The sequence below is a fragment of the Bombus pyrosoma genome, linkage group LG11 (assembly GCF_014825855.1).
Source record: "Bombus pyrosoma isolate SC7728 linkage group LG11, ASM1482585v1, whole genome shotgun sequence".
NCBI lineage: Eukaryota > Metazoa > Arthropoda > Insecta > Hymenoptera > Apidae > Bombus > Bombus pyrosoma.
Genome location: NC_057780.1, coordinates 14,162,814 through 14,173,851, shown reverse-complemented (window position 1 = coordinate 14,173,851; position 11,038 = coordinate 14,162,814). Strand labels below are relative to the sequence as shown.

Below are 11,038 nucleotides of genomic sequence, written 5' to 3'. Positions count from 1 at the left end.
AAGCAAACCCCAACAAATGCAACCATATTACATTTACATTGCGAAAACAGACGCCACCAAACATCCTACTGAACGGCACGCACATAACACAAACAAGACAAGTCAAATACCTAGGACTCCACATAGATACACAACTCACATGGAAACAGCATATCAAATCAATAACAGACAAAATACAGACAACAAGGAGACAAATGCATTGGCTAACAAGTCGAAAATCCGAACTAAGCATAGAAAATAAATATACAAAGTATATACAAAAATATACAAAATATAAGTATACAAATAAAAAAAATATACAAAAAGATCATAAAACCAATCTGGACGTATAGAATACCACTATGGGGGACAGCAACAATGAGCCATATAAACAAAATAGAGACAATACAAGCTAAAATTCTTAGAACAATAGTAAACGCCCCATGGTATGTTAGAAACGAGGACATACGGAAGGACCTGGGAATACCAACGATCAAGGAGGAGATTAGCAGATACGCAGAAAAATACAAAGAAAGAATAGCAACACACCCAAACCGGCTAGCTGTGGAAACGATCAACACCTCAAACATGGAAAAAAGACTGAAAAGGAAACACCCCGCAAACCTCACAAAGGATATAACCTAACAAACACGAAGATGGTATCCCGCTGGGGGTAGTCACACACATGATAATCAAACAGTTAAAAAATTCTATCAAATGTCCAAATTGGACGAATTGAGAATGTAAAGAATTAAATAAAAAAAAAAAAATGAACGTTTTCTGCATTCAAAAAGCGTAGCGGTGCGACAGTGCGGTCGCATTTCATTTTCGGTGGGATTTTCAATTCGTATTACTAGTTTGAACGTATGAAACAACGACAGTAATAATTACTTAAACACAAAATTTGCTATGATTAACATATGAATGAAGCTAGTTGATCTTTTAGCATATTCCATCTTTTTATATGACTTTTATGTACATTACTATGTATTCTATGTGCATTTTCAGGCTAATTTTAAAGTGAATTAATATGATCATGACAGTCGTGTCACATTACGATGTTAATAAATTATCGGAATGTTTGATATAACATACAATATGGACGTAAAGCTTTTCTATGATAGATGTTTAAATAGAATACCCTTGCGAGTCAGTATATGTACACTTGTACACTAACGTACAGTGGCTCACGAAAGTATTCGAACACTCTTAGAATCTTTGAATATATATGTCGGAGATGAAAGGACACCAAAGCCTTCTCTTTGGAATTTTGGGAAAATCCCTTAACACTTCAATCTAGATTCTACCATAGCCGTAATTAAGCAATTGTCGTCATTCAATCCGATTGTATTTGTTCGAGATTTGTGATAACGAGCTTGGGCTCGAGGCGTAAACCAGTCGCCGAACGTAGCCGCGGTCAAGGGATGAACGTTTTGTCTGACAAAGGTATGGAGTAATAGTATAGCTCTCCTTAAAAAGAAGTAGTTGTAGGGGCACTCGACAGTAAACATTCCAACGGTTTCTGTCCCGTGGCTCGCCACACGCAGACGCTATTCTCCGGGTAAGATGATTACCAGATGTCGATGCATCGCCATAGTACATATTCAGCTAGCCTGAGGACCCGTTATAAATCTTAAGATTTAGTTAACTAAAGTCCTTCAAACAGACAAACAGTCTTTTTTTTTTATTTACTAGTATTTTACAATCAATTCTCGCATTGAGAATTTTAAGTAATAAACAGTCTTTGTCTCAACTTTGACAACTTTGTCTCAACGGGGAGATGGGGGAAATCTATTTTTCTCACGAACGACGCTTTCCGCTAGTAACTTTCCCTCAAGGGCGGCTAGCATCCTTCTCTAATCACTAACATGGAAATTGACCAATTAACAGCAACGTCAATTTCCCTCACTTTCCGAACGAAGGCAAATCTCCACGAATCCGATGATCTCGTGTCCTCAGACACACCCCATTATAGTTTTCCTCTGCAGCATCATCGTGACGAAAAGTCATTCTCTCGTGAGGTCTCATTAGCAAGTTACATAGCTTTACGCTCGATGAATATTCTACGTTTTAACAAAGAGTTAGTCCAGTAATAGTTGTACCGTAGACAAGGAAGTGGGTACATCTGGGACTTTGGAAGCAAGCGCATTTTGTTATCCCGTTGACCGCGGATTCGTTATTGAACCTAGGATCATTGTCATTAGCATCTCGAGTATCACGCCCCTAACTCTAATCATAATGTGAATCCGACATATATATATATATATTATACAAAACCACTGTGACATTGTGGCTGATATTTAAGAACACTTTTGTGAAATGTTGAGTATTTGCAATCGACTCAAAACTATGGTTAGTTCTGCTGCCTTTAATTGTTTATACTGTTTTAAAATGATTTAAAACTTGAAAAAAAAAAAGGATTGGATGATCTTTCTGTCAACCTAATATATATTATCAATGTTTCTTATAGCTCAGTCAAACATTTCGTCCAAAACCATAGTTTAATTTTCATGTTTTCATATTTCAAACTTGTAAATACAACAAATTTTTGAGCAGTTCCATCAACATCATTATAAAATTTCTTATTATGCGAATTTGCAAAAAAGCTGCAGTTCTGTATCAATATAAAAATCGTAAATATACATATTAATGTTTTAAAGCATCTTATAAATTCGCATAAGCTAACTAAAAATTAGTAAAAAAGATTACTCTCTTTTACTAATTTAAAAAGCGATCATTGCAATTAAAAAGATCGATTGTCGAAAAATGATCGCAGACGATCACGTCGTCCGGGGAAAAATATAGACAAAGACAAGAAAGCGACAAATGTGATCGCGTGTGAGTGCTTGTGTATGTATACTAGGTGTGTCGTGCGTGCGCGCGCAATTTATACATAGTACATTTTTGTACTCTGTTAAAATGTTTATTATATGTTTATACGGTATTTATTACGTTACTATCAAAATATTATAGTTCCTCGGATTAGAATTGATTACTAATCCATAATATAATCTCAAGGCACAAACAAAAGTCTGTTATAGGCTATGGTTAAGAAGATAAATATTCATTAATTGTAATAATGACATATATAGCGAAATAAGATATATACGCATCGAACAGTCGCAGTTCAATAAAGAACAAAGAATTAAGAGTGTAATCGAACGTGTTTTTCATTGAACAATCGTGATTTCATAATACATATTTTTATTTACATTGTATTATATCATTAAAATATACCTATTCGTTATATAGTAAAACATGTATATATGTCCCTACCAACACAACTAATACGCCAAATAATAATGATATAATGACCAAGTTATAAACGAGTTAAAATTGGAGAAAATAAATAAAAGCGTAGCTCAAAATTATATCATCTGATGAAACACAAACAAGTGCATTTCCTCAACCACAATACTGCACGACTTCATTGCTACCGAGTCGAAAATTAATATCGACAAGATATTCGATCGACATCGCTCATAATCAGTTTAACACTGAAAACCGATCGGCTAGACTGACCGGCCCATAGACTTATGGTCTACATATGCATCTATGTACTTACGTATGAATACCTAACAATAAATCACCATATACTACCAAAGAACTAAATTATCAATCTGACTTCATTACAACTTTATAGTCGACCCGCAAATTTAAAAAAGTGTAAGTAGAAAGAAGATCACAAAATATAAAAATATTTTGTTCAAGTTTTTTTAAATATTTAACCGGTGGTCAAATAAACAATACCTTTTATTGTAAAAATGACTACGAATAAAATAAAAGATTAATTCAGAAGTACAATGGTTTATGAAATAAATCTTTCACCAGTTAAGAACAAGAAGGAATGAAATTCGTATATTTTGCAGTTGCGGAAAATAACAGCTTTTTACGAAGATAATTTTTGTAAAAATCGACAACTTTAAAATGTTCCCTATTCTCATATAGCATAATGTGAACAAAATTAAACATCCAGAAAAAAGAAGTCCGATTAGATTAGATCGGAGTTCTATTTCGGATAAGTTTTGATTAAATCTAGCATCAAATGCAACACTAAATAGCGTCGAAAATTTGTTATGAAGGCATTTTGCAAATGCATGAATATATGATGCAAGATAAAATGTACGTGCAAGAATGACTCATAATCCTCATTACTTACAAAAGGTTCATTAGATTGAAGATAATACTCGTAGAAATTTTATTTATTCCATTTTCTACCATATCATAATTACTCAACATAAAAAATAATCACATATTATCTCGATTAATCACTTTATTGAACTAATAGATCTATTAAAAACATCATTCGTTTAACAATATCTAAAAACATACATTATGTGAATAACGACATTAAGAAACAAAAATATATTTAGCATTATTTGCAAAATAATATTTTTATGTTTTGAATAACAATGTTTTCAAGACCAATGATAATTTTAAATAAGAGGAAGTAATAATATTACAATTTCATTCAAAAAACTATATATGTATTTCAATTTCTGAATACATGAAATAAAATAAATTTTTTTGTAGCACTAAGAAATATCTGCTTCTATCTACAATCTATATTAAAATTTTACTATATTATATAACTGATTATAGTAAAACTTTTTCATATAAAAAGATTTCATATAAATATTTTCTATATTTTATTCTTCTCCGATTTAGAATTATGAAGGTTTAAAAACTGATTATAATTTTTTATGCTTGCAAATTTAACCTACAATAGTAGAATCCTGTCTTAATAAATTAGTTTTAATTTCAAACTCATAAGCTATAATTAATTAAATATGATAAATTTTATAATGATAAGATAATTAATAAGATATCAAAGAAATAAATACAAATGATATAAGAAAAATAAATTATTTTTTAAAAAATACATTAACAAAACTTTTGTGTAATTAATTTTATACTTTGATTTATGTATGTTATTTGATGTATGCATGTAAATGTTAAAACTAACACGTATATATGTATATAATTAAAGTTAAATTCCTTATATTAAAAATTTATTATCATTTTCTAATATTTATTGTATTTGTAGGTAAAGATTAGTATAAAAAATTTACTACGACGTGATATAAAATTGTTAAGTAGTTGAAAAATATAGACCAAAATGTATATTATAAGTATTATACATACTGTATAATAGATGTCACTACGCAATGAGTATTTTTAAATTAAAAATTTTAATTGTTATCTTTATAAGACAATGTTAAAAATTTGTATCTTACATAATAGTTTATAAAAAATTTCTTGTGGCTTAAAGCAAGGTTAATACTATATAATAATAATCAGCTCCTTTACCATTTACCAATAATATTTATTGGTATTTTATAGGTTATGCATGATTATTCTAAAATTTATGACACTACGAAAATTTGGCGTAATTGAATGAAGTATATGTTAAACTATAGCAAGTAATTACACAATTAAACTGAATAATGAAACTTTTGCAATCAATATAAGTTATATATTTATACATATGTATCTACTTACATACATATATCCAACTAGTCGTATCAGTTTCATGAAATACTGAAAGTTTATTATACTTACGTTTAGATGAACTTTAACTTGATATAGTATGCAGGCAATACAAAGTGTAAATAGTATACATATATACATATATATATTATTGTATATACATATCTAAATAATAATATTAAGTCCTAATTACACAATCGTTAAAAAAATAGTGAAACGATGAATAAGGCAAAGATTGAAACTAACCAATGTAAATAGGTTATTTTTACTTTAAAATAATAAAAATTAGACAATTTTACAGATATCATTCTAGTTTTCCCTTGTTCACGAACGTTTCTGATAATCATTTCATATAAAACATTTATATTCATAACTACTATTATTGATGTAAGAATACTGCATTTACTTTCATTGTAAGATATATGTCACAAATATTAATTTAATACAATTTTTTACTATTTATATATTGGACTAATGTTGATTTAATGTAGTTTTTACACTTACATAACATTTATAATACAATAAAATTTGTTTAATTTAATGATGAAAATTTTAACATCTTACTTTTACTAGATATTGATATCAGATTATGATTCTATTTTGCAATGAAATGTTTTCATAATTTCAAAAAATATATTGTATGGTTTTGCAGTAATAAACATAAAAAACCATTTTCTGCAAAATGATATATACTGCATATGTACTCTCAATTATGATTTTTAGAAATAACCTTTCTACTAAATATATTATATTTGCTATTTATTTGGTATATTCTGATAAAGTTATTAATTGAATATATTAATAAAATTATATAGAAATACTCCAAAGCTATTGAAAAAAACTTAAGAACCCTTTAAATTTTATAAAATAAGAGAATATAAGAAAAAAATATGGTTATAATTGATGATAATATATTTGTAATGTAAATTTAATTTTAGAGAATCAATAAATTTCAAATTTAATGGTTTTTATCACAAACTGCCTTCATGTACTATATTGATAAATTAAGAAAATTTATGAGACTAGGTACACATTTATATAGTTTTAGTTAAAAAAGCTAAATGTAAAAGCCATATATTTCTTTCAACAGAATGTATTTACGTATATGAAAAAATAAAAAATGTTAATCTTAAAAAATTATATGTATTAGAATATAATCAAACTTTTGTCTGAAATACATTTTTAGAAAGCAATAGAAACTTATATCATTTCATGATAATAATACATTAAACTATATGAATTTATCTGCTAGACTGAAGTTATTAGTCATTATATTATTATTGAATATAACATAAATTGGTCACTTCTGTGATTTTTTTGTAGTTTATAATTTCAAATTCTTTTTTGATGGTTTTATATAGGTTGCTAAATTTTCATCCTATTATACATGTACATATATATTTTGACAAAATAACCTTAAAAAAAGCTGGTGATGAATCTAAAGGTACAAAAAATTAATACCAATGTCTTTTTTACTTCCATTACAGGCACAACAATCTTTAGCCTAAGTTATTAATGATGGGAAAAAATGAAAGGTTGCACAGAGATATGTAATTTGATATATTTTAAGCAGCCCCAGACTTGCATTTCTAATTTCTACATTCTGGTCTTGTCTCTCCAAAATTATGCATTCACTTTAGGTAGTGAAAAATCATATTCATTCCAATGTTTTGATTGTTCAATGGATGTAATTAATTCACCCAAATTATAAACAATTTTTGTGTAGACAATTTCTAGAAATTCTTCTTTTGCAAGATGCAAACATTTCATTTAAAAATTGATGAACTGGTCAACTAGTGTGAAATGGAATACCATTATCGACTAATTCATTAATTTTTTTATCTAAAATCTAAAGCCAATGCACAATCTTGGAAGAAAGCTTGGCTTAATTAAATGTACAAATGATAGTCCACGGCTGCTTAAATAGTCAAAAAGAAAGAAAGAAACGAAAATATGAGATATATAATGGTGGATCTGGGATATCTATTTGCAAAAATCTACAATAGATGTTATTTTCCGTGCATTGGGTTTTTTGCAACAGTTCATATGCGATCCATGACTCCTTCTAAATTTTGTATCCTTATGATAAAATATGATGCAATAAAAAAATTTTGACATTGAATTTCATATCTTGTACATATAATATAGGAATATCTTCACTACTTCAAGCAATAAGCAAAATCAATACACATAAAAATTGTATGATTATATCAAGATAGAAAAAATAATAAATTTTGAAAGTAAAAACGAGAACATACTAAGATATATATTTATCCCAAGACGCACCATTCCCGGATATTAGATATCATTCCACTTTATTATTTTCATTCTTATTCTTAAAGTCTTTCATGTAAGAAATCCTGAAAAATGTTTTATGCATGTATAATACATATATTGAGTAACACCTCTTAAATTATATATTAAGGGAGGCGGACACGAAAAGTAGAATAAACATTGGCTCTTTATATTTTATTATTAACATAACTACACTATAACTATTTATCATAACACTATTCAAATACTTTATACGTAATCACTTAATTATTACAATAAATCTTATATATTGCTTGATTTTGATTGATTATTATTTCGTTTTTCTATCAGAGATTTCTCTTTGACATTATAATCGTATTATCAACATCCAACTCCAACAACTAACGAATGAGTGTTGCCAATTTTTGCACAACTAACTAAAATACCAGATATTACCAACATTACCAATAGCACCAATAATATCAGGGGATATAAGTATATGGCGTTATCGTATATATATACGACTATATAACCATGGAATGCCGTAGACGTGGATTAATGGAGCATGCACTGTAAACTGCAATAGGCTCTGACATGATAAATTGAATGCTTATTCAATATTGTGCAGAATATTAAAAATTATTAAAATATAAAATAGATGTATATTTACCCCCACAATTTTTAAATAAAGCTATTTTATTATTTCTTCTTTATTATTACTGGATATCTGTTATTCGTCTTACCTTATGTTCCTTTCCTTGGTTAACTTATAAAAGTACTTATTTTCTCTGGCTTTTTAAATACTTATGCTTTGGCTTCAGTGATATTACATACATGTTTGCGAGTGTGCGTGTGTGTGTAGGTAGAGATATTTTACGTCTAAATATACATACATACGTACATAAATAATAGTCTATACAAATTTTTATTAATTTTGTTATTTTATATCAAACGTGAGTATAGTTAATAATGAATGATAATATTTTGCTAGCTTTGTTTGCTAGCAAAATATTATTAATGTTTAGTTTCAAAAAGAATACCAGATAATATATACATATATATTACAAAATTATTATAAAAAGAATAATTTCTAACAAATTAAATAAAATTAAATTTAAATAAATACACATTCTGTATTATCTGTACCAGTTGTATTTATTATACGTACATTAAATATATACGTATATTACCTATTATAATAATATTCTTTCATTTAATATATATATATATATATACTCATACATTTGTTATTTACATCGTATATTTAAAACTCTTGAGAATTATTATAAATATAAAAAATAGCAACATATATATACATATATACATATATATATATATATATATGTATATATTAGTATATATATTATTTCAAAGAAAAATAATAATAGATTACATTTACTTATGCTAATATATAAAGATTTGCATAGTTTGAAAAGTTGATACTTATGAAATTTTTAAATATCTTCTCTTTTATAATTTTCAATTGAATAATTTGTTGATGCGTATTTAAAAATAACAAAGTGAAAACATAATATAGAAAAATTTTAGTTCTTAATACAAAATTTGCGTCACATTTCAATAACGTCACTCGTGATTAGAGTAAACGCGTATAAGATATGTAGTTGGTATGACACATAGCCTAGAAATATTTAACTTTCAAAACGACTTGTGCAAAACGTTTTGTTGTGATTATTATGTAAAATATTTGTGAAAACTTACAAACATTACAACTAGTACTATTTTAATTTTTGTGATTTAATATTTACTTCCTAAATTTTCCTATCAACTTTAGAAAAACATGATCATTTATTTCATAACTTTTTGCATTTACACGAAAACTCATGTACAATTTAAATCAGCATGTGTGTAATTCTGGATTTCCAGAAAATACGTTTTTAGCAGGATAATTGTGAAAATTGTAAATATACGAACAAATATATACTTATTTTCCTCAAAATTTAAGTTTAATGTTTGTATTAAGTGATAACCTTGGGAAGTTTGAGACAAAGATATAGTTGAAAAAAAACTGAATGATTGGAATAAATATACTCTACAGGAGGTAACTTCGCAAGAAGTATTTTATTAATATAATTATTAGTGTGTTTAAGTAACGATTAATTCTATGCATTTATAGGATGTTTCTAAAAAATAATGATTATTGTTCAAATGCAATTGTTTTTACTAATCATTAATAAGAACAATATTTAAGATACATGAGGAAAGATAAAAAAGGATTTTTTCAATGCCATGTGAAGATCAGTTTTGTTATTTAAAGTTGGTAAATTTATTTTGAATTACTATAAAATTATTTATTATACTGTGCCATGTATTATATATTATTATGCATTATAGTATATTTATTAAAATATGTCATATGTAATATATTACGTAGTATGTTATACTATTAAATTTCAATAATTAGATAATCATGGACGAAAGGAGGGTAGCAGACTACTTTGTTATTGCTGGTTTATCAGGGCAAGACAATGATTTTGATAATGATAATGAAAATGACCAGTTAGAAGATTGGTATCAAGAAGGAACACATGTAAAAGACACAAATATGAAACCTCCTATTACTGATCTTGCTATTATATTTCCGGCATTGGGTGAAAAATGTCCAGAAGGGTATGTTTTGTTAGAACATACTGTTTCAGGGTTACCTGCAGACTTAAATCATGGAAGTTTAAGAACAAATGAATGTTACTTATGTTATCGACGAGGGCGTGATAAACCACCATTAGTTGATATAGGTAAGATAAAAATTTTAAAATACCATCTAAGCTATTGAGAACCTTTATTAAGTGTTTTTTATAACAACAGGTATATTGTGTTTTATAATTAGGCAGTAAATGAAAATAAAAGTTTTGTTAATGAATGAAATAGAAAATTTTTATTAGTTTTTTAATTTTCTTACTGTATTTAAAAAATTAGAATGATAAAATTTTATTGCTTGATTTTCATTAGACAGTATCGAAATATATAATCAATAATCTTCTTCATCTTATTAAATTTGAACATATATAATATTATACTTAAGTACGTTACTCAGGTTCATTATAATTTGTTAGTCTTACCTTTTCATCTTGTTCAATATGAAATAAAAGATAATTGTGTTCAGTTTTTAATCATTAATATTTGAATTTTTCTTCATACTTATAAATTGTGTTGCATTCTGTTTATATTATACTTTGTTGCTGTATATTTTATATTACCTGTCTATATAACATATTTTATAACTACAAATTTTGTTAATTGTTCATATATCATTATATTTTTGTCTTTATATTTAAAATATATTGTAATTTAAAAAACA

At 26.9% G+C, this 11,038-nt stretch overlaps 2 protein-coding genes across 6 annotated transcripts in view; one reads left to right on the top strand and one right to left on the bottom strand.

Moving 5' to 3' along the window:
- The window catches only part of LOC122573234 (palmitoyl-protein thioesterase 1), a 63,799-nt gene extending 58,267 nt beyond the window's left edge, over positions 1-5,532 (bottom strand). For all 3 annotated transcript variants that reach the window (XM_043739323.1, XM_043739322.1, XM_043739324.1), the window contains exon 1: positions 5,482-5,532. The gene's annotated coding sequence lies outside the window, so the exon portion shown is untranslated. The remainder of the gene's footprint in view (positions 1-5,481) is intronic.
- Positions 5,533-9,174: 3,642 nt separating this feature from the next.
- Positions 9,175-11,038, top strand: part of LOC122572808 (DENN domain-containing protein Crag) — a 43,793-nt gene continuing 41,929 nt past the window's right edge. The window contains exons 1-3 of one of the 3 annotated variants that reach the window (XM_043738288.1): positions 9,175-9,781; positions 9,857-10,000; positions 10,145-10,475. In XM_043738288.1, coding sequence (XP_043594223.1) covers positions 9,965-10,000; positions 10,145-10,475 — 367 coding nt within the window. In that variant the 5' untranslated portion in view covers positions 9,175-9,781; positions 9,857-9,964. Of the gene's footprint in view, positions 9,782-9,856; positions 10,001-10,144; positions 10,476-11,038 lie in introns of those variants that run through there. The other 2 variants (XM_043738286.1, XM_043738287.1) reach the window with 2 other exon arrangements.